This window comes from Macaca fascicularis, chromosome 6 (assembly GCF_037993035.2).
Source record: "Macaca fascicularis isolate 582-1 chromosome 6, T2T-MFA8v1.1".
In the NCBI taxonomy this organism is placed as follows: Eukaryota; Metazoa; Chordata; class Mammalia; order Primates; family Cercopithecidae; genus Macaca; species Macaca fascicularis.
The window spans coordinates 146,822,482-146,845,649 of record NC_088380.1 but is presented as its reverse complement, the minus strand read 5'-3'; the positions used below and the strand labels follow the sequence as shown (position 1 = coordinate 146,845,649).

Below are 23,168 nucleotides of genomic sequence, written 5' to 3'. Positions count from 1 at the left end.
GGAGTTTGAGGCTGCAATGAGCTGTCATCACACACCCTATACTCCAGCCTAGGCAATGGAGTAAAACCCCAACTCTGAAACAAAATGAAAATGAAGAATGACTAGAGAGCCCCATAATTAAATCAAATTGGAAGGGAAAGAAATTGTCTGCTGGGTGTGGTGGCTCACACCTGTAATCCCAGCACTTTGGGAGGCCGAGGAAGGAGGATCACTTGAGTTCAGGAGTTAGAGACCAGCCCAGACAATATAGTGATATGTCATCTCTACTAAAAATCAAAAAAATTAACTGGGCATGATAGTGCACCTGTAGTCCCAGCTACTTGGGAAGCTAAGGTGGGACAATCACTTGAGCGTGGGAGGTCAAGGCTGCAGTAGGCTGTGGTCACGCCACTGCACCCCAGCCTGGGTGACAGAGCAAGATCCTGTCTAAAAAAAAAAAAAAAAAAAAAAATCCTCAAAATGCTAGGCTAAGGATAACAACTGCAACTGAGTCTCAAAACTTAACTGTGAGCTTCCTGGCAGTTGAAACAAAAAAAGAACATAGAGTTCCACAACTGTTATTATCTAATAATAAAAGGAAGTACCTATACCAGATAGCCATGACAGTCAAGACTACATTACCAGAGGAATTTGTTACATGGGACCTTATATGGAATAGTATCTGGAAGAGCACTTTTACAAGGGATATATAGAAAAGCTTTTTGTTGTTGTTGTTGTTGTTCTTTTAGACACAGTCTTGCTCTGTAGCCCAGGTGGAAGTACAGTGACACGATCATGGCTCACAGCAGCCTCAACTTCCACCTCCTGAGCTTAAGCAATCCTCCTACCTCAGCGGAGTTGGGACTTTTGTCTTTTTTGTAGAGGCAGGGTCCCACTATGTTGCCTAGGCTGGTCTTGAACTCCTGGGTTCAAGTGATCCTCCCACTTCGGCCTCCCAAAGTATTGAGATTATAGACATGAGCCACCACACCCAGCCATAGAAAGACTTTTCATGTGAGTATCTCTTGTGTCGGTGGTTCTCAATTCTTTCAGAATCAATATTTCCTTTTTTAATGACAAATAATATTGTTAGTATCCCTTTGCTATCATGAAATGAAGTTTAAAGATAATATTCTGTCTGCACATTTACTCTAAAGAAATTAATAATGGCTGGGTATGATGGTTCACACCTTTAATCCCAACAAGTTGGGAGGCCAAGGTGGGAGGATTGCTTGAGCCCAGGAATTTCAGACCAGCCTAGGCAAAATAGTGAGACCCCATCTCTACAAAAAATTAAAAATTAGCTGAGTGTCGTGATGCATGCCTGTAGTCCTAGCTACTTAGGAGGCTGAGGCAGGAGGATCGCTTGAACCCAGGAGGCTGAGGCTGCAGTGAGCCATGATGGTGCTACTGCATCCCAGCCTGAGCAACAGAGCAAGACCCTCTCTCTACAAAATAATAAAAATACTCTAATTAATATAAAAGAGAAAATGATTTTAAAAATAACATTACTTCAATTGGCAAATGCCTGCTCACAACTACTCAGAAATCTGAATGAAGTAGCCCATTGATTACAATCACACAGACTTCCCTTGAATGTCACAGCTATAAATACTGACTGATAACAGGTGCGTTGTATTGGTAGCTCAGATATCACCAAAATGAACAATTCACACTAATTTCATTCCTGGAAGTCATTGCAAAAACTCTTGTTATATTTTTGTGTAAATTAGAGATGATTCTAGGCTCAAGTTATTATAACCAAGATTTGTACCGATAGGTGTCTGGTAGGACACTCAAAAGCAGGTAATTTCCTGACCCCTTTTTCTCCCAAATGCCTGAGGACTCCTCAATCAGTAACAACTAAATTCCTGAAATGTCCCCTAGGGGGCAGTACCTCCTTCTTTGCAAACCATTGTCTTAGACCAACCCTTAGTTACAAAAAACGAGCAAATGGATAATGTGAAATTGTTAAACTGCAGACCTGCAACTGCCTTTCTAAGAGTAACCGAACTTGTACATTCCTGGTACAGAATGTGATGTGACCGCATTCCAAGGTTAAGCACCGGAAAAGTTAACAAGTTAACAGGAGTTCTGACCTATTTATATAGGGCTTTTCATTTTGCCAAGCACTTCAGAGATGCTATCTCCTTCAGTTGTCACAAGAACCTCCTAAGTAGATTGTTATTCTCCCCACTTATAGACAAAGAAGCTGAGACACAGAGAGAAAGGTTATCATGCCCTGTAAATCAGGCACTGTCGATTGTTATAGAATTGTCTCCCCGAGTTTTTTTTTTTTTTTTTTTTTTTGTTTTTTTTTTTTTGAGACGAAGTCTCGCTTTGTCGCCCAGCCTGGAGTACAGTGGTGCCATCACAGCTCCTCCACCTGCCGGGTTCAAGTGATTCTCCTGCCTCAGCCTCCTGAGTAGCTGGGATAACAGGCGCCCGCCACCACGCTTGATTAATTTTTTTTTTTTTGAGACGGAGTCTCACTCTGTCACCCAGGCTGGGGTGCAGTGGTCTGATCTCAGCTCACTGCAAGCTCCGCCTCCTGGGTTTATGCCATTCTCCTGCCTTAGCCTCCCGAGTAGCTGGGACTGCAGGTGCCCGCCACCTCGCCCGGCTAGTTTTTTGTATTTTTTAGTAGAGACGGGGTTTCACCATGTTAGCCAGAATGGTCTCGATCTCCTGACCTCGTGATCCACCCGTCTTGGCCTCCCAAAGTGCTTGGCTAATTTTTGTACTAAAAAATAGAGCCCAGGTTTCGCCATGTTGACCAGGCTGGTCTTGAACTCCTGACCTCAGGTGATGTGCCCACCTCGGCCTCCCAAAGTGCTGGGATTACAGGCATGAGCCACTGTGCCCAGCCTCCTCAAGTCTTTTGACAGCAACATGACAGCAAACATTCATGATGAACATTACTGGCTGGCACCTGAATGCATGGTAATTGTTTCAAGTTCTCATTTTTCACTTGAGGAATCTGAGGCTTGAAGAGAGAGATGAGTTGTGTAATGAGGGAGGAATCACTTCCTCTCTGTGCTGGCCAACACAGAGGGGATGGCTGTAGGGGCAAAGTCCTTGGTCTGGAGATGTTAATCATTTGAAGTCACAAAAATGGGCCCAGAAATAGAGAAGGATGGTTTGGGATCCAGCACATTATAAATATTCCTTCCTCAGCATCTTCTGGAGATGATAGGGATTCCTGAAGTCCCCTCACCTCCAAAAGCCTCTCCCTATCTCATCCATTCCTATCCTTCATCCTATTCAAATGGATCCTAGCCCCAAACAATCAGACAGCAGAGCTTGTTCATCCCTGAATAGGCATGAAGCACGCTACTTCCAGGTGCCCAGCCAGCATGAGGAGGTACACGGGGACTCCAAAGGGCAGGTCTGAGTTCTAATCGAATCCAGCTGTATGCCCAAACTGCTTGATTCACTGTCTCAGATGGGGTGAGAGAAGCCAGCCTGGGCCAAGGAGCAATGACCCCTCATCCTGACTTTCCAAGTTTGGGTAACTCTGGGCTCATGGTCAGACCCACCCTCAATGGCGGTGCCCTTCTTTACCCCTCTCCCCAACCCAGCAGAGCTCAAGGGCTGTGCAGGACTCACTTCTTGTCAGAGGGGAATGAGAAGGCAGCTGAATCCTCTCCTACAGCGGGCACAGCTTCCCTCTGACCTCTGAGCCTGAGTTGCTTTTTTGGGTTGAGGTTTCCAAAACTTTGGGTGGCCTTGCAGATCTAGCATCTCTTTGATAAGTATGGCCAGCTCCGAGAAAGGAACACTTAATCTCTGAGGATGGCTAGCTCATGATAAACCAACATTTTATTCAAATTCCCACTTAAAAAGAAAAAGGAAAGAAAGCAAGAAAAAATTTGGTCATAATAACAGCTGTCATTGAGTAAGTACCTACTATGTGCAAGGCATATTCCGCTTTATACACATGATATGACTGAATCATCACAAAAGCCCTATAATAATAACTACTATTATTGTCCCCACTTTTCAGATGAGCAAACTGTAGGTAAGAGAAATTGAATAACATGTTCAAAGAAAAAAAAAGAACCAAAATTTGAATCCCCAAGTATCTTACTCCCAAGACTGTATCCATTTCATTAGCTGCCCTGCTGTCCTTACCTAATCCTCCTTCCAGCCTAGTGAGCCAGAGATCCTTATCATTATCCCTCAAGACAGATGAAGGACCGAACCTCAGTAAAACCATCCACAGAAGCATAGAGACAGCGGCTGTCGTTTCATCCATTTGAGTGTTGAGCTCAGGAGAGCACAAGCCCAAGTGAATGAGGGGGTTTCAAACTGAGGCTGAGATACTCACTAGCTGGGTGACCTTGGGATGTTACCTTTTTAAGCTTCAATCCTTTAAAATGCAGATGATGATAACAGTGTCTAGTTTGGGGGATGTTGTGAGGATCAAGCAAGATAATGCATGTGCAGTGTTGAGTACAGGGAAATTGTCATTACTGAAAGCTTCTCTGCCTCAGAGGTTCAGATTTTTTTTCAGATGTTTGGCATGTTATCCTGATGAATCATGTAGACCAGTGCTTCTGAACAGGGCTGATGTCAGAATTACCGGCCTAAAGTACACATGTTCGGGCCCCACCCAGGAGATTTTTATTTAAGCAGACTGGGGTAGAGGGGTAGAGCCTATGGCTCTTTATCTTTAATAAACTCCCACAGCTGGGCACTATGACACATGCCTATAGTCCCAGCACTTTGGGAGGCTGAAGTGGGAGGATCATTTGAGCCCAGAAGTTCAAGGCTGCAGTGATTTAAGATCGAACCACTGCTCTCTGGCCTTTGCAACAGAGTGAGATCCTGTCTCAAAAAAAGTAGTAGTAGTAGTAATAATAATAATAATAATAATAATAATTCCCAGGTAATTCCGATGCACAGCCAGGTTTTTGTATAGAAATCTCGACCACAGTGGAGAAGGAACTCTGGTTTCTCTTCAAGTCTCCTTCTCTCCTTTCTTGTCACCACTAGCACCCCTGTCTTTTTTTTTTTTTTTTTGAGACGGAGTCTCGCTCTGTCGCCCAGGCTGGAGTGCAGTGGCCGGATCTCAGCTCACTGCAAGCTCCGCCTCCCGGGTTTATGCCATTCTCTTGCCTCAGCCCCCCAAGTAGCTGGGACTACAGGCGCCCGCCACCTCGCCCGGCTAGTTTTTTGTATTTTTTAGTAGAGACGGGGTTTCGCTGTATTAGCCAGGATGGTCTCGATCTCCTGACCTCGTGATCCGCCCGTCTTGGCCTCCCAAAGTGCTGGGATTACAGGCTTGAGCCCCCGCGCCCGGCCAGCACCCCTTTCTTCATAGCCCTTCCTACTGGTAAGCAAATGCTCTCTCCAAATCAAGAACTCTGGCCTAGCAGTGAGTCAGCAGCACTCAGAGTCCCATGGAGCCTGCCTTTCTGGAGGCCGAGGAATCCCGCATGGGCTGGGAAGCAGGATGCTAGGGTTTCTGCTCTGCACTTGCCCCCTTCTGACTCACTGGTGGCTCAGGGCTAATCAGTCTCCAAGCCTCAGTTTGCTCATGGTCAATAGACAGTCAATAAAAGCAGGCTTGTCCGTCTGAACTCTGCTTCCTTAGGACTGTGTTCCTGGCATTTGACAACCTGACATCCAGAAAGCAGATGGGGGAGACCTGAGCAAGAAGAGGGGACGATATGGAGGAATCCTGCATGACAGTGCTGTCTCATTTACATCTCATATGATTCTCACAATAATGGTTATTAAAATCCAGTGTCTACCTTGGCTTATAATGTCCTCTTTTATGTGTTGCTAGCCTTTGTTCCAGTATCATCCCATATCTCTCCTTTTTTGGCCCTCTTGCTTTTCCTTGAATGTTCCAAGCTTTTTTCTACTTCAGAGTCTTTGCACTATTTGCACATCTTGGAATACTTTTGTCATGGATGATCCCAAGTCTGATTTCTTCTTCTCATTCAGGCTTCAGCTTACATGTCACCTGCTCAGAGAAGGCTTTGCTAATCAGCCTAAAGTGTTATCCTGGGCACTGGAACATATTATCCTACAGCACATCATTGTATTTTAACTTTCCTCTTAGCAGATCTCACTATAGGATATGTTTTTCCTTGTTTATTTCCTTAATGTGCTGCCTCTTTACTATAGAATATAAGCTCTGTGAAAGCAGGTCCTGGGCTGTCTTATTTATTTCTATGTCCCCATTGCCTCCCAAAAATGTTCAGTTAATGTTTATGGAATAATTGAGTTAATGAGGTTGCCTCAGCATGAATTGTGATTTCTTTTCTTTGCTCAGAGACATCCAAGGTTCTGAGAGGGGAAGTGACTGTCCCAAATACAATTCAAGCTTTTTATCTTCTTTTTTCAGGCCCTTCCTGTAAAACCTGGCTGACACACAAACCTAGCTGGGGTGAGGCTCCAGGTGTGATGAAAGTTTGGAGTTGCCCCATGAATGGGACTGAGGCTGATGTGGGGGTGAGAAGGCGGAAGGACAGAGCATGTGAAGGGAGAAAGGCAGGCTAGGACAGGAGGGCAGGGTGTGAATCTGGCAAGGGTGGGGGAAAGGGGGTGATTTGACCATGTGTCAGGAAGTGTTTCTCTCCACCCTCCCCTGGGGAGAGCCTTGACCCCAAGGTGGCTTTGTTTTGGGGAAGCAGGTGGCCAGGCAGTTGCTGACGGAGGGTAAAGGCATGGCTTGGGCGGTGACCATGCACTGAGGTCCTAGGCCCGATACTGATCACCCAAAAGGATAATCTAACAGTGGCTCTTAGCCAAATAGGTGACAGGTGAGCTTCCATCTGAAACCAGCCCAACTATACCATAAAGCCTCAGATCTGGCCTGGGGAAGGCAAGGGATCTAGGGAAGGGAGAGAAAAGAGGCCTCTAAGGAAATAGAGTGGTCAAGTGATTAGTGATTATTATTAACAGCAACAATAATAATGAGTCACATTTATTGAAAGCTTATAGTGTGCCTGGCACTATACTACTTTTATGTGTTCCTGCATTCATTTCTCAAAAAGCTCCCTACAAAGTAGTCATTATTATTATTGTTATTATTTTTTCCATTTGAGAGATGTCAAAACTGAGGCTCAGTGAAATTAAGTTTCTTGTCCAAGGTCACACAGTAAGTAGCAAAGGCAGGATTCAAACTCAGGTCTGTAGTGATTCCAGTGCACTATGGAAACCTAGGCCTGGGTTACTGGAGCAAGTTAAGAGGGCAGGGCCAGACTGACCCCTGCAAAGGTGGGGATAGGGAAGGACAGTGGGATAGACTGTGTATAAATAGCAGGCCTGTTTTTATCCCTACACACAGGCAGAATCAGGCAAGTGCTCTATCTGGCACAATTTCAGGGCTCTGAAAGCCAACCCAGCCCTATGTCAAACAACTCTCGCCCCAGCCACGTCCCTGGAAACTGAAATACCTACTGAGAGACTCATCTCTTTGGTCAGGACAGTGACTCCAGAAGACCCCTGTAAAAGCACATGGGTTGGAAGAGAAACACCTGGTGCCTGTGAACCAGCAATCTAGGTTAGCCAGCTGGGTCCTATGGGAGGGAGGCTCATTTTTTATGTTGAGGAAAAAGATGGCAGTCAAAGGCAAGGAAAAGAATAAGGCTTGTTTCACAACCTGTGTCTCTCCAATTTCAGAAGCCTGGGAATTACAACCCATAGTTCAAAAATCTTAATGTCCCCTGAGGGAAGATGGGAGGAAGCCACTCCAGCGACTGGTAGAGTACTAGCTTCCTTTGCTTTTGCTAAGTGCCTGCAGCTTCAACTCTGGTTATCTCGGGTTTATGAGAACGGCTGGCATTCATGTGTCTAATTTTTACATGATAAATGAATTAATTATTATCTGATACTTGCCGTGTTGGTAGGCCAAAAGGTGGGCTTCTGAAACTTAGAGGGTGACAGGGATGGAGACCCCTGGTATGGAGCTGAGACGAAGCAAGAGGCCAGGCCCGGAACAGAACTCAGCTCAGCAGTCAGTCACAAGGCTGCAGAGCGACAGGCGTTTGGGGAAAGGTAGGAACCTCTCCCCGCCACCTGCCGGTCAGCAGCCCTACCCACAATTAGGCCGCGGCTGCCTCGGCCTGGTCCCAAAAAATGTGAGCGCCGCCCCCTCCTCCCGCCCAGTCCCCCGCCGCGCCCGCGGGGTCGGGGGCTGAGCTGCCGGCGCCGCCAGCCGGGCGAGCTTCCCAGCACGGGAGGAGGGAGGGGGCGGCGCCGGGAGGGGCGGAGCTTCGGCGCCTCCCGGAGCCTTATTCCCGGCCGCGCGCCGGGCAGCGCTCATTCGGCCGAAGGAGCTACGCGGGCCACGCTGCTGGCTGGCCTGACCTAGGCGCGCGGGGTCGGGCGGCCGCGCGGGCGGGCGGAGTGACCAAGACAGACACTCAACAAGAGCGAGCTGCGCCGGGGTCCCGGCCAGGCTTGCACGCAGAAGCCGGCGGCAGACGGTGCCCAGCGGAATCTCCTGAGTCCCACCGCCCAGCTCCGGTGCCAGCGCCCAGTGGCCGCCGCTTCGAAAGTGATTGGTGCCTCGCCGCCTCCTCTCGGTGCGGGACCATGAAGCTGCTGCCGTCGGTGGTGCTGAAGCTCCTTCTGGCTGCAGGTAGGAGGGCTGCGACGCCCCTGGAGATCGGGGGGATGGGGGCGCTGTGCTGGGGGCATGGGGGAAGGTCGCCGCAGCGCACCCGGCACGGGCCACTTGGTGGGGCCCTTGCGCTCTGGCGGACCGGCGTCGGCATCGGTGCGTGTTGGTCGGGGGTCTGGGCGGGTGTCTGATGCGGCCTGGCCCCTCGCCCACAGTTCTTTCGGCACTGGTGACTGGCGAGAGCCTGCAGCAGCTTCGGAGAGGGCTAGCTGCTGGAACCAGCAACCCGGACCCTTCCACTGGATCCACGGACCAGCTGCTACGCCTAGGAGGCGGCCGGGATCGGAAAGTCCGTGACTTGCAAGAGGCAGATCTGGACCTTTTGAGAGGTGGGTGTGGAGGCCGCCCATCCTCGGACCCGGGTGGGCTGTTGAAGAATAAGCAGATCCAAGATTCTTGCTGTTTGGGCAATACTGCGGGTTGAGAGTATTCATGGAGAACCTCGGGGAAAAGCTGATCGGCCTGAAGGGCACTGGGGGATCCTGGAATATAGGTCCCACTCTCTCTGTTGTCATTGCCTCCCCTGCTGGGTTGCCGCCCTTCTGGGTACTTTGGGGCAAACTGAAACAGGCAAGTTGTCTGGGGTCCTTACGTGCTTCTTGGGTAAGCTGAGTGATAGGAACAAGGAATGGTTGAGATGCTTTCCCTAGAGCTACTATGTAAAAATGGGCACCAGTTCTAATTCCCTCATCAAATGACTATTGTATATAAAATAGAGGTAACAGATGCGGAGATGCCCAGGCACTTCTATAGAAAGTGTGCAGTGTTAGCCTCCTCCATCCACCTGTCTCCAGATTGGGGAAACAGAGAGGAATGAGGAGCTCTTGGCTGCCCTAGGTGAGGCTGTGAATGGTGAACGCTGGGCCTCTAGGGGGCTGTATTAAAATGCTGGGTATCTCTGAATGCTACCGGAAACCTGCAGGCTTACTGAGCACCTTGCTTTCCTGAGGCGACTCCAAATGGGGAGGGCTGTGTAGAATCCTCCAACCAGCCTCTTTGGCTGTAGCCAAGCACAGGCACAGGGCAGAGTCCAGAGCCTGCCAGCTCTCCTGCCTCCAGACCTGAGGAGATTATCCAGGGTAGAGCAAGGACTCAGCACTGTACCACGGAATGACTATATTTGGTTGGACAGATGCCCACCTGTTCTAGCTCAACCTGCTCCTCAGCTGCCCTTCTCCCGCCTTCCCAGGAGCTTCCCTTGGGTATTCTCTCTACTTTGTATAAATCAAACACATGCTCCAAAACTGAGCCTAGGCTCCCATACTTCATCCTCTCCCAGCAGCCCTCTGGGGTTGCCCATGGCCTGAACAGCCTGGATTCTCCTGGCCCTCTCCTCCTAGGCTGGGCAGGGCTGGGCTGTGACTCACCCCACCCCCACCCCCCACCCACATGGCTGCTCCTCATACCTCTGCAGACCTGACTCACTGCTCCCTGTCCATGGCTGGAGCCTGGCTGTCACCCTGCACCTTCTCCCTCCCCTTTCTGATTGGCTTGGCCCCCCTGCCTTACTCTCCCCGAAGCTCTGGTCACTGGGTTCCTCTGACCACCTATATCGTCTTCTGAGCTCTGAAGGGGCCTGGGACTGGATGAGAGGAAATGAAGGACTGTGGGGCTGCTGGCACCTACTTCTTTTTCTTTCCTTCTCTTGGCTTTACTGGGCAAAGACTACTTTTCAGGTCTGGGGATCCTACCACCTAAAATAAATGACTGCTACCATTTATTAAATTCCTACTGTGTTCTACGCACTTGATATGTTATCCTGGCTAATGTAACACTTATAGCAACCTTTTGAGATAGTTACTCTTGCTATCCACATTTTACTGAGAACCTGAGGTTCAGAGAGGTTAAGTGACTTGCCCACGGTCATATAGCTGAAATTGGAGCACAGATCTATGGACTTCAGAGCCCATTCATGCCTGGATCAGCATCTCAGGTGCTCCAGACTTGTGAGAGGGAGGAGATGGGGGTGTGTGAAGCAGCTTGGTGTGGTAAGGAAGGACATTGGAGGAAGTCCGGAGACCACAGTTCTAATCCCAATCCTGCATAACATTGAGTAAGTCACTCTGCCTGCCATGATTTTTTTTTTTTTTTTTTTTTTTTGGAAACATAGTCTCACTCTGTCACCCAGGCTGGAATTCTATGGCATGATCTCAGCTCACTGCAATCTCTGCCTCCCGGGTTCAAGTGATTCTCCTGCCTCAGCCTCCCGAGTAGCTGCGATTACAGGCACACACTACCACGCCCGGCTAATTTTTGTATTTTTAGTAGAGATGAGATTTTGCCATGTTGGCAAGGCTGGTCTCGAACTCCTGACCTCAGGTGATCCACCACCTCAGCCTCCCAAAGTGTTGGGATTACAGGCGTGAGCCACCGTTCCTGGCCACATGGTATTCTTTGAAGGCCCTCTAGCTTGAAACTCTAAGTCTCTAGTCTAATGTGTCATGCTCACCCTTCTGCTAGACACATGGCTGTAGCCATGGATATGGGCACCTTTTTCCTGATAAGGGATAAGAGGGTGGGACTGGGCTGATGGGCATAGTCCATGGTCAATCCCAGCTGGATGTCTGGGTGAGGTTGTTTTTCCCCCGGTCTCTCTGAAGCATGGAAAGAAGGGGGGAGTCATCATTGTTCCAGTTCCTTCTGGACAGTTCCTTACTTTCCACTTTTCTATCCCTTGTACACCCTGTACCCCCCAACCCAGAGAGCCATAAACAGGACATTGGGGGTTAAATATGAATGAATCTTTGAGAAAGTGGGTGAGCTATAAAGGGTGTACAGGTTAAATATTTTGCTTGAAGTTGAAAAAGCAAGGCTGTGACCAGGACTGGCCTGCTTGCTGTTCCTGAGCCAGGCTCTGCCCTGGGCTCATGGTACTAAGGGGTGCCCCGGAGGAGACCACCTGAACACATGGACACTGTTCTTGTTTTAGGAGCCCTCCAACCCCAAAACCTCCAAGTACTTTCTCTGGAAGCAATTTTTGTGTGTGACACTGTCTTTTTGCAAGTGGGTCACTGAGTACAGCATCAGGAAATGAGGCTGATTGAAGGCCAAAATAGAACGAAGCCGGTGTGGGGGAGTAGGAGATGGAGGTGTAAGGTGGACAGTGGGGTGGAGGTGGAGTTGGTAGAATTGCCCAGTGAGCTGCAGTTACTCAACAAAAGCATTCTGAGAATGAGGCTCTTACACTGAGACTGTGAAATGCCTTCCTTGGGACCCACCCTAGCTTCTACTTCCTACTGAGGTTCCCTCTTTCTGGTGGTTCTGCCCAATCTTTCTGCTCTTCCTTCTGCCTCTTGGGAGGCACTGAGCTAAGGGGCCTTCCCAGATCTTTGACTTCAGGTGGGATCAAAGAATATATACTCCTTTCAAGCACTATGCTCTTCTGATTTTCTTCCCAAAGAGTCAGACTTTAACAGGGTGCTTTTCTCCTACAGTCACTTTATCCTCCAAGCCACAAGCACTGGCCACACCAAGCAAGGAGGAGCACGGGAAAAGAAAGAAGAAAGGCAAGGGACTAGGGAAGAAGAGGGACCCATGTCTTCGGAAATACAAGGACTTCTGCATCCACGGAGAATGCAAATATGTGAAGGAGCTCCGGGCTCCCTCCTGCATGTAAGTGCCCCTTCCCCAGGGCTGAATCTCACCAGCACACTTTGTCAGCCACGTGGCTGTTCCTCGTTGTCACTGTTCCTTGAATTCATAATTTCACCCAGTTTCTTCTCAACCTCTGGGCGGAAGTTGGGAGGAGGGGAAATATATTTTTAGTCAGCGGAAGCCCCCTCCCCCCTATAGGATGCAATTTCCTGTGGTATGGTTTTGTGACGTGCTTTAATCCTTAGGGACATTTCCTGCTTGCCCAGAAATGAGCATGTGGCTAGGACAGCTGGCACCCGAAGGCAGGCCCTTCATTCTTGCCTGATGCCCTACTCTGGGAGGGAGAAGCCAGTAGGAAACATGGCAGAGTGGGCTTCCTGGGCAGAGTAGAGCTCCTGAGGGAAGGTAGGAGGTGCATTTGGATGCATGTTGTATAGGTATGTGTATATTTGGGTTTATGTGCATGTGAGTGTGCAAATGTGGGTTGACTGTAAGGCATGGCAAGACTGTACAGAGAGGGATCATCATGGTGGCAGGTTGAGGCCTCTCTTTCTTCTTCCTTACCCCAGCAAGGGCCAGGAGGTGGGGGACATGGAGAGTACTGGCCTTTGGCCATGGTGTGGGAGAACAATTCCTTTGTGCAGGGTTCACAGGAAATGGAACCTGACCCAGCAGGCATCAGCCCCCGGTCAGGCAACATCACCCCTTCCCTGGGTAGGTGTGTGGGCGGAGGGGCTGTGGGTTCCTTAGCCTCTCTCCTAAGCCAAACCCAGCAAACGGCTGCCTTGGCAACCCCTCAGGGATGACAGCACTGCCATGCTCTCTGGCAGGCATAATGTTGCCACTGTGCCTGAGGCCAATACCCTGCGTCAGGCTGCAAACATCCGTTCCCTTCCCTGTGGGGAGGCAGGCTCTGGGGGACTTAGGGGGAGACTCTGGACAGGGCCAAGAGACTATTGTGTGTACACTGCCTCCAGCCTGTCAAGAAGGCGACGTGCCTGCAATCCCTTCTACTGGTGATTGGTGCAGATCCCTTGGCTTTTTAAAGCTTCCTTGTTTTGTCTGATCACACATAGCAGAGCTGCCCTGTATTTGGCAGTTGGCAGACAGACCCATCACTCCCCACCATGTCCACAGTCACTTGTGCATCCTTTCCTATAACATCCTTGTCAGGAGCTTGGTATTAGAAGGCATTCTTTAAGAGTGGCATAGAAAGCCCCCATATATCCTTCCCAAGGTCTTCGGACAGGGCAGGAAATGTTCGTCTTAAATTTGTAAAATGGCATCGTTAGTACAGGGTGAAGAAGGTGACTCAAGTAGTCAAGGTGGATTGAGGCCAGGAATCTATCCATACCAGATTGGTCCTGGGCATTTTGGTGGATGGATGTGGGGCTTGCACTGTGTGGTTGAGAGGCTGTATAAGGCTGCCTTCCTGGAGAGCTGGACTCGGCTGACCACCTAAACCCAGAGAACCTGATATGGGTGCCCGGCCACCTTCCCAGTGGTCCCTAGGGATAGTGATAACTATAATGATGTCATCTCTCCTTTGTCCCAGAGTTTCAGTGTTTATATATAATATGAGTTGAGCCCAGGTATGTTAAGCTCCTATTTAGTGGCAGACACTACTTTAGGAGCTGGAGAGATATAGTTTCCTGGGATTTTTCAAAAGCCCCCTGCTGAGTAGGCAGGACTTGGTACCTCTACTTGAAAGATGATGAAACTGGAGCCAGAAAATAGGAAGTAATTTGCCTGAGGTCAATAGCTAAATAAGTAGATGGAAACAAGACAGTGTCTCAGGTACCTGACTCCTAGTCCAGCATGCTTTTCATGCCCTCAGGCTGCACTGGGTGTTGGCTTTCATCTTTCTTTCTTGTATCTGTCCTTATCGAATTGGAGCAGCATTTTATAAAGGGCAGAGGGCAGCTGTTGTCCTAGAGGTCTCTTATTCTTTGACTAGCCTAAGAGCACAGCAATCTGATTTGAAAACTTTACATTAGCTTCCTGGGCAGAATTTTCTTTTTCTTTTTTCTTTCCTTTTTTTTTTTTTTTTTTTTTGAGATAGAGTCTCACTCTGTCTCCCATGCTGGGGTGCAGTGGTGCGATCTCGGCTCACTGCAACCTCTGCCTCCTGGGTTCAAGCAATTCTCCTGCTTCAGCCTCCTAAGTGACTGGGACTACAGGCACCTGTCACCATGCCCAATTAATAATTTTTATATTTTTAGTAGAGACGTGGTTTTGCCATGTTGGCCAGGCTGGTCTTGAACTCCTGACCTCAGGTGATCCACCTGCCTCAACCTCCCAAAGTGTGGGATTATAGGCATGAGCCACCATACCTGGCCCTTTTTTTTTGAGATGAAGTCTCACTCTGTCACCCAGGCTGGAGTGCAGTGGCGCAATCTCGGCTCACTGCAACCTCTGCCTCCCAGATTAAAGTGATTCTCCTGCCTCAGCCTCCTGAGCAGCTGGTATTACAGGCACACGCCCCCACATCTGGCTAATTTTTAAATTTTTGTGGAGATAGGGTTTCACTATGTTGGCCAGGCTGGTCTTGAACTCCTGGCCTCAAGTAATCCACCTGCCTTGGCCTCCCAAAGTTCTGGGATTACAAGTGTGAGCCACCACTTCCTAGGCAGATTTTCAGGGGGTTGATTGCATGTCTGGGAGGGCCCCCTACTGCCTCCTGCCCTTGCTACTCAGGGCAAAAAGCAGCAAGAAGACAGAAATCCTGGTTTGGGGGAATGTGACGTCTGTGCACCTTCATCTGGGGATTTTTGTGGCTCTTCTTTGACTCCAGACCCAGGAACCACTAGCTCAGGTGTGTCCAGGCTGCTGTGGTGAGACTGAGGCTAGCTGGCTTCCTAAACTAGCCCTCTGCAGCCACCATGAACAGGAAAACCCTTTTTGTGTCACCAGCCAAAAGTTGCCCTCAAAGAGTAGTTTCTCCTGGGCATGGTGGCTCACACCTGTAATCCCAGCACTTTGGGAGGCCGAGGCAGGTGAATCACCTGAGGTCAGGAGTTCGAGACCAGCCTGGCCAACATAGCGAAACCCCATCTCTACTAAAAATACAAAAATTAGCTGGGCGTGGTGGCGGGTGCCTGTAATCTCAGCTACTAGGGAGGCTGAGGCAGGAGAATCTCTCGAACCCAGGAGGCGGAGGAGGTTGCAGTGAGCCGAGATCACGCCATTGCACTACAGCCTGGGCAACAAGAACAAAACTCCGTCTCAAAAAAAAAAAAAAAGAAAGAAAAGAATAGTTTCCTGGGATTCCTGACTGGTTGCTGACCCAGAAATTGGCTGCAGAGTTTCCTGTGGCTGGAGGAATCCTGGGGACACTTGGGCTGAGGAGGACTCAGAGCTGGAGGAGAGACAGGCTATGGGGCTCTGCTTGGCCTCACTGCCCAGGTGCTAAGAAGGACTGGCGATCCCGCTTCTCTTGGCTCCATCTGACTTGGGTACCCCATTCCTCAGGCCATGGGCAGTAACCTCTGGAGTCTGATTATGTAAAAACTCACACAATATGGGACTTGGCCTTTATTAACCCCTTTCATTTGTATTACCTCATTTTATGTTTTCACAATACTCTAGTGAAGTAGGTATTTCTTATCTCTGTATTTTACATGAGGAAACCAATGTTTAGAAAGGTAACGTGACTTGCCCAAAATGACCTGGCTAGAAATAGCAGCAGAACCAGTCTGGAACTCATGTTCTCTGAGTCTCCTCCATCCAGACGTGTCCCCTCCACCTCCTGGGGTAAAGGTGGAGAACTCCAGATTGGAAGATGTCTCTAGACCCTAGAGGGTTCTTGCATCTGTTGTAATACAAGTTCTGGAATGGGTCACAGACATGGGTGGGAAGAATGTGTCCTAGTCTGATGGGTGGCTGGCTCTGGACAAGACACAAAATTTTGCCCCTACCCTGGGATGCTTGGAATGTACTCATTCCCCCTCCCTCTCTGGGGAAGCCAGGAGTTGTCTGCAAAGGGAGGGGGAGGTAGGTAATATTAGGATGTTTGCATTATTATCCTTTTGACTCAGGGTGGGGGTGGAGGGATTATGTAACTGAATTGCCGGACTCTGAGGCCAAACTTTATTTCCATCTTCTGAGTAACTACCTGTGGAGTTTGAGTGATGGACTGGAAGTGAAAAACAGATTCAACTTCAGCTTCCCTCCTCCCAGGAAAGCAAAGTCTCTGAAGTTATCCAGACTGCTGGGTTGAATCCTGCCTCTACCAGTCACTAGCTTTGTAACCCTGGGCGAGGTATTTAACAAAAGCTAAGCCTCAGTCCATCTTTAAAATGGGGCTAGTAACTCCTCCTTCACAGAGATGGCTTTAAATGAAATAATCCTTGTAAAGCAGTTAGCACAAAGTACTTGGCTCATGGTAAGCCTTCAATGATTGCTAGTTATTATTCTTTATTATTCAAGTTGTGAGTAATAAATAATAATAACATAGTCAGAGAGAAGGGTCAGACTGCCCCCCAGGAGCCTATCGGATATGCTTTCTTGGAGTTACCTGCACTGTTCTGCATTGGTCAGAGTGGAAGGAATGATGAATTTGGAATCTGCCAAGACTTGTTCCTAGTCTTAGCCCTGCTGCTTCCTAGCTGTGCAACTTTTGGTGAATCACTTAATTTCTCTGACCCTTAATCTTAGCTTTTCCATCTGTAAAATGGGGTTGTACCTGCATACCAGAATGTTAGGAGGCTCAGTTGAGCTGGTAGATAGGGCTAGTGGCTTGTGAATGATAAACTGCTGTGCACAAGTGATTTTCCAGGGGTGCCTCTGCAAGTGTCCTCCATGTCCTGGCAGGATAGGGGTTGCTTTTATGCCTACATGGGCTGATGGGACAGATACATGGAGAGGCTGGGCAAGGAACTGTGGACTGTGCTGTGTGTATAGTGGGCCTGACTTACATTAATCCTGCAATGAGGTGGTTTCTCAAAGTACCCAGGAGGAACTAGGGCAGGGAAAGGCACAGGGCAGGAAGGCAAGAATGCAGTGCCACCCAGCCTGGCCCCTCTGCAACTGCTGGTTGTGGACAAATCTGTCTCTTGGAGCTTCCCTGGTGCTCTGTCCGCAGGAAGAAGGGATTCCTTGTTCTGAGGCACCAGAGAAAACACCTCCTTCCCAGAGAAGGCACAGCTCAGAAAAGAGGGCCACCAGGTTCTTGGTGCTTCCTTCAGCAGCTGGTGATCCAAAGTCCCCAGACATACAGTGCCACTGTGCCCCCTGCCTGGAGGGTAGGCACTTGTCAGGTGTGAGTGGGCAGCACACTGAGCTCAGAGTCAGTCTACAGCTACATCTTAGTTTCTGCCTTGCTGTGTGACTGTGGGAAAACTACTCCACCCTTCTGTAAAATGGGGCTCCTACCTACATCAAAGGATCTCTGGGATGCTCAGATAAAGGAAAGGATGTGAATGTTCTTCTTCAACTGTAAGCACATCTGGGTCTTTCTAAGAGCTTCAAGGAAATGCTTTGTGTTAGAAAAGGCAGTTGCCAGCTGAGTACGGTGGCTCACGCCTGTAATCCCTGCACATTGGGAGGCCGAGGCGGGTGGATCACCTGAGGTCAGAAATTTGAGACCACCCTAGTTAACATGGTGAAACTCCATCTCTACTAAAAAATTACAAAAATTAGCTGGGCGTGGTAGTGGGCACCTGTTATCCCAGCTACTCGGGAGGCTGAGTCAAGAGAATCACTTGAATCCAGGAGGTGGAGGTTGCAGCGAGCCAAGATTGCACCATTGCCCTCCAGCCTGGGTGACAGAGCAAGGCTCTGTCTTAAAAAAAGAAAAAGAAAAAGAAAAGGCAATTGCCATGTGATTTATTTCTTGAGTGAGAAGAGCCAAGGGATTGTTTCTGACATTCTTCCATGCTCTGGCAGGGCAGCTGGGCAGAAAGATGTTACTTGATTTGTTTGGTTTGTCCTGTGATGAAAGAGGACTGGTAGCTCAGCGTTCAGAGGCCAAAGGCCAGAGTTGAGCTCCCAAGTTGGGCCCTGCACCAAGGGGGAGCTGGAGTTAAATGAAGGAAACTTGAGAAAAACGACTCCTGGCAGAGGCACAGGGCCTATTAATAGGCTGGGCAGCGGTGGAGAGGGACTGGATGCTGGAAGCACAATGGGCAAGGCTGGGTTTATTTCTGGGTCAGAATGTTGAGGGGCCTCACTGGAGGGAGTGATACAAACCCCTGAATTCAGCCTACCAGCTCTTGTGCCCAAGCCCTCATAAGTGGTTTAACGCCTGAACACACATGTCATAAATCAGCCACACGTGGAACATATCTAACTGAGGCCTTCAAGTCCTCCCTTGCTTTTTCCGTGCCTGGAACAGGATTCTCAGCCCAGAGAACCAGAGGAAATGGAAAAGCAGAGGGTGTCAAGTGAGGGAGGAATGCTATAGAGCCTTCAGAGGCACTTTAAAGGGTTTTATACTAGAGGAGAAGGATGGAGGATGGGCAGGGATCATGGTCAGGGATTGACAGGCTGAGGGTATGAGGAATGGGGTTTGGCTTATGCAGGTGGGCCATTGCCGAGAGAGAGGCCAAAGCACTAACTCGATCTCCTTCTTGTTTTTTCTTGAACTAGCTGCCACCCGGGTTACCATGGAGAGAGGTGTCATGGGCTGAGCCTCCCAGTGGAAAATCGCTTATATACCTATGACCATACAACTATCCTGGCCGTGGTGGCCGTGGTGCTGTCATCTGTCTGTCTGCTGGTCATCGTGGGGCTTCTCATGTTTAGGTAAGTGTTGGAGTCCCCTGCAGACTGCTTCTGCAAATCACTCCCATTCTTCCTCCTCCTGGGCCCTCTCCTTCATGATCACATGCACTTCCTTCAATCTCTCCAAATTGTGGGCTAGCTCTGGGGTGTAGATTCTCCAAAACCCTGGTATTTCTGGCATGACATGAGTCCCGTGTCTAGAGCCCAGGGTCAAATTTGCGAGGCCATAGCAGGTTCTGCTCCTCACAGGAGTTCTTTTCCTGCCTCTGTGACCCAACTACCCACTCATGGAGTCACTTTGTCACACATTTCTTTCTCCTAGCTGTTCTTTGATGGCATTAGTTTGTGGTTTGGTAGTCAAGGTGTGGGTGGTGCTAGTGGTATATCCTTCCACTCCCGAGGCATCTGGACTTCAGACCCTGCTTCTAATCCAGGTATGCTCTAGCTCAGGGGAGACCCACCAAGCATTCTATGCCTGTTTTCAAGCAGTGTAACTCATCTGTCTTGAGACCTGGAACAAATTACTGTCTTTCTGAGGATTGTAACCTTATAGTGATCGTAATCTTTGTCCACCTACCTCATAACGATGTTGTGAGGATCACATAAATGAGGTGAAAGCTCTTTGTAAATTGCATCCTGCTGTTAGAGACAGGAGTTCCTCAGGGCAGGTGGGCCTTTGACCAGAGGTTGGGCTGCCCTACTGTGTGTGGGCTTTTCCAAGTAGTGGAGGAAACCACCATGGCAGAGTTCTTTGGAAGGACCTGCTCTGGACCTATACTTTGTCATAGCAGGCAGAGATTATTCACAAAACTTATCTTCCTCAGGTACCATAGGAGAGGTGGTTATGATGTGGAAAACGAAGAGAAAGTGAAGTTGGGCATGACTAATTCCCACTGAGAGAGACTTGTGCTCAAGGTAATGCTCCATCCTTTGCCCCATGACATGATTATCCTTTGTCCCCTTTCCTGGCTCTGCTTCAGTGGGCGCTGAATTTTTCATCGAGGGGTTGGGGGCCAGGCCACTGTGACATTAATATCCCATTGCAGAACTATTTTCAAAAAGACCCTAGTGCTTCACTTAAGGTAAAAGTTGCTAGAGAGACACCTAAGAGAGATGCCTGAGAAGACAGCTTCTCCCACCCTCATCCCCTCCCTTCCCTTCTCCTCCCCTCCCCTGGGAGACAGAGCGAAACCCTGTCTCAAAAAGTTTAAAAATAAAAAAGACTGGACCAGGAAAATCTTAAGACCTCTTTAGACTGGACCTGGCTTTAAATGCCTTCCTTTTGTGCTTTAGGAATCGGCTGGGGACTGCTACCTCTGAGAAGACACAAGGTGATTTCAGACTGCAGAGGGGAAAGACGTCACATCTAGCCACAAAGACTCCTTCATCCCCAGTCGCCATCTAGGATTGGGCCTCCCATAATTGCTTTGCCAAAATACCAGAGCCTTCAAGTGCCAAACCGAGTATGTCTGATGGTATCTGGGTGAGAAGAAAGCAAAAGCAAGGGACCTTCATGCCCTTCTGATTCCCCTCCACCAAGCCCCACTTCCCCTTATAAGTTTGTTTAAGCACTTACTTCTGGATTAGAATGCCGGTTAAATTCCATATGCTCCAGGATCTTTGACTGAAAAAAAAAAAAAAAAAAGAAGAAAAAGAGGAAGAAGAAGGAGAGCAAGAAGGAAAGATTTGTGAACTGGAAGAAAGCAACAAAGATTGAGAAGCCATGTACTCAAGTATCACCAAGGGATCTGCCATTGGGACCCTCCAGCGCTGGATTTGATGAGTTAACTGTGAAATACCACAAGCCTGAGAACTGAATTTTGGGACTTCTACCCAGATGGAAAAATAACAACTATTTTTGTTGTTGTTTGTAAATGCCTCTTAAATTATATATTTATTTTATTCTATGTATGTTAATTTATTTAGTTTTTAACAATCTAACAATAATATTTCAAGTGCCTAGACTGTTACTTTGGCAATTTCCTGGCCCTCCACTCCTCATCCCCACAATCTGGCTCAGTGCCACCCACCCTTGCCACAAAGCTGGGATGGTTCTGTGACTCATCTGTAGTAATTTATTGTCTGTCTACATTTCTGCAGATCTTCCGTGGTCAGAGTGCCACCTGGGGAGTTCTGTATGGTCAGGATGTAGGGGTTAACTTGGTCAGAGCCACTCTATGAGTTGGACTGCAGTCTTGCCTAGGCGATTTTGTCTACCGTTTGTGTTTTGAAAGCCCAAGGTGCTGATATCAAAGTGTAACAGATATCAGTGTCTCCCCGTGTCCTCTCCCTGTCAAGTCTCAGAAGAGGTTGGGCTTCCATGCCTGTAGCTTTCCTTGTTCCTCACCCCCACAGCCCCAGGCCCACAGCGTGGGAACTCACTTTCCCTTGTGTCAAGACATTTCTCTAACTCCTGCCATTCTTCTGGTGCTACTCCATGCAGGGGTCAGTGCAGCAGAGGACAGTCTGGAGAAGGTATTAGCAAAGCAAAAGGCTGAGAAGGAACAGGGAACATTGGAGCTCACTGTTCTTGGTAACTGATTACCTGCCAGTTGCTACCGAGAAGGTTGGAGGTGGGGAAGGCTTTGTATAATCCCACCCACCTCACCAAAACGACAAAGGTATGCTGTCATGGTCCTTTCTGGAAGTTTCTGGTGCCATTTCTGAACTGTTACAACTTGTATTTCCAAACCTGGTTCATATTTATACTTTGCAATCCAAATAAAGATAACCCTTGTTCCGTATCCTTTCGTCTGTTTGTTTTCACTGGGAACTGGTTTAACTTAGTTATTTCCTAAGCCCTGACTCGGTGGTAGGCTCTATACCAGGCCTATTTATGTATACTACCACAACAATTCTGTAATGCAGGTACTATTACTGTCCCATTTTTCCAGAAGGGGAAACTGAGGCTCAAAGTGGTTGTATAACTTGCCTGAGGATACACAGCTAGTAAATGACAGAGCTGGGACTAGTAGTCTGGCTCCAATTATTTTGTCTTGGTACTTATACCATGCTATCTCTGAGATAAGAAAGAACAGATCTTTCACACATGTTTAGCTGGCTGTAATCAGCGAAGACATCCACCCATTCAATCAACAGGTCCTGGACTCAGGACCTACTCCTATGCTGTACATATGAGCAGGCATTGCTTCTGGCAAGAACAAGATGTCTTTGTTTTTGTTTTTTTTGTTGTTGTTGTTGAGACAGAGTCTCGCTTTGTCGCCCAGACTGGAGTGCAGTGGCCAGATCTCAGCTCACTGCAAGCTCCGCCTCCCGGGTTCACGCCATTCGCCTGCCTCAGCCTCCCAAGTCGCTGGGACTACAGGCGCCCGCCACCTCGCCCGGCTAGGTTTTTGTATTTTTTAGTAGAGACGGGGTTTCACCATGTTAGCCAGGATGGTCTCGATCTCCTGACCTCGTGATCTGCCCATCTCGGCCTCCCAAAGTGCTGGGATTACAGGCTTGAGCCACCGTGCCCGGCCTAACAAGATGTCTTTGACTCCCCTCTCTTGCTCCACAGCCAATCCATCAGCAAATCTTGTCAGCCCTACCTTTAGAATATATGCTGTATGCAACCACTTCTCATCACTGCCACTACCATCACCCAGTCCAATTTAGCATCATCTCATGCCTGCACTTTTGTGATGGCCTCTGCCTTTCTAGTTCCATCTTGCTTCCATATAACATATTTCCAGTGTAATAGCCAGAGTGATCATGTCTTTCAGATCTTGTCTGCTCTGTAGGCCTTCCCTGACCACCCTATTAAACAATAGCACATTCCTTTCCCCATCCTCCTCTTACTCTTCTTATATTGCTTTATATTTCTCCGTAGCCCTTATCACCACTAACATATTCCTGTTTGTTTATAGTCCATCTCCTATGAAAATGTTGGCTCCACGAGGGTAGGGGTGTGTATATTGCTCCTCTCCTAGATTCTAAAACAATGCAATTGAGTGGTAGGCACTCAATATTTGTTACCTGGATGAATGAATGTAGGAAATACAATTCAGTCCAAGGCCAACAAGTGGACAGACATGCAATCCAATGCTGCCCTGAAAGTGTGATTGGATTTAGAGAGGGGTCTTTGTTGGGGAATGTGGATGGTGGTGACAAGATGAAAGTGGAATTTGGGGCATGTCATGTGTCCTGGTGGATTGGACAGTCCACCAGGTGGATTGGGGCAGTGCAGTGGCATTGGACAAGTGCCACTGGGCTGCCCCTTCTCATCCTC

The 23,168-nt window shown here is 48.6% G+C and overlaps 1 protein-coding gene and 1 long non-coding RNA gene across 2 annotated transcripts in view; both read left to right on the top strand.

The window, feature by feature from the left end:
- The window catches only part of LOC141407072 (uncharacterized), a 57,876-nt gene extending 52,136 nt beyond the window's left edge, over positions 1 to 5,740 (top strand). The window contains exon 3 of the long non-coding RNA XR_012414178.1: positions 5,579 to 5,740. This is a non-coding gene — a long non-coding RNA (uncharacterized lncRNA). The remainder of the gene's footprint in view (positions 1 to 5,578) is intronic.
- A 2,518-nt stretch (positions 5,741 to 8,258) lies between these two features.
- On the top strand, positions 8,259 to 21,679 carry HBEGF (heparin binding EGF like growth factor). The gene is made up of 6 exons (XM_005557957.5): positions 8,259 to 8,578; positions 8,776 to 8,949; positions 12,055 to 12,232; positions 18,803 to 18,958; positions 19,762 to 19,852; positions 20,231 to 21,679. Exons 1-5 carry the CDS (start codon positions 8,533 to 8,535, stop codon positions 19,832 to 19,834), a joined length of 627 nt encoding a protein of 208 aa, XP_005558014.1. The 5' UTR covers positions 8,259 to 8,532; the 3' UTR covers positions 19,835 to 19,852; positions 20,231 to 21,679.
- Positions 21,680 to 23,168: the final 1,489 nt, after the last annotated feature.

Coding starts and splice junctions, on each gene's coding strand:
- HBEGF (XM_005557957.5), top strand. CDS start 8,533: ATGAAGCTGCTGCCGTCGGTGGTGCTGAAGCTCCTTCTGGCTGCAG. Junction 12,233..18,802: donor CTCCGGGCTCCCTCCTGCAT/GTAAGTGCCCCT, acceptor TTCTTGAACTAG/CTGCCACCCGGGTTACCATG. Junction 18,959..19,761: donor GTGGGGCTTCTCATGTTTAG/GTAAGTGTTGGA, acceptor TATCTTCCTCAG/GTACCATAGGAGAGGTGGTT.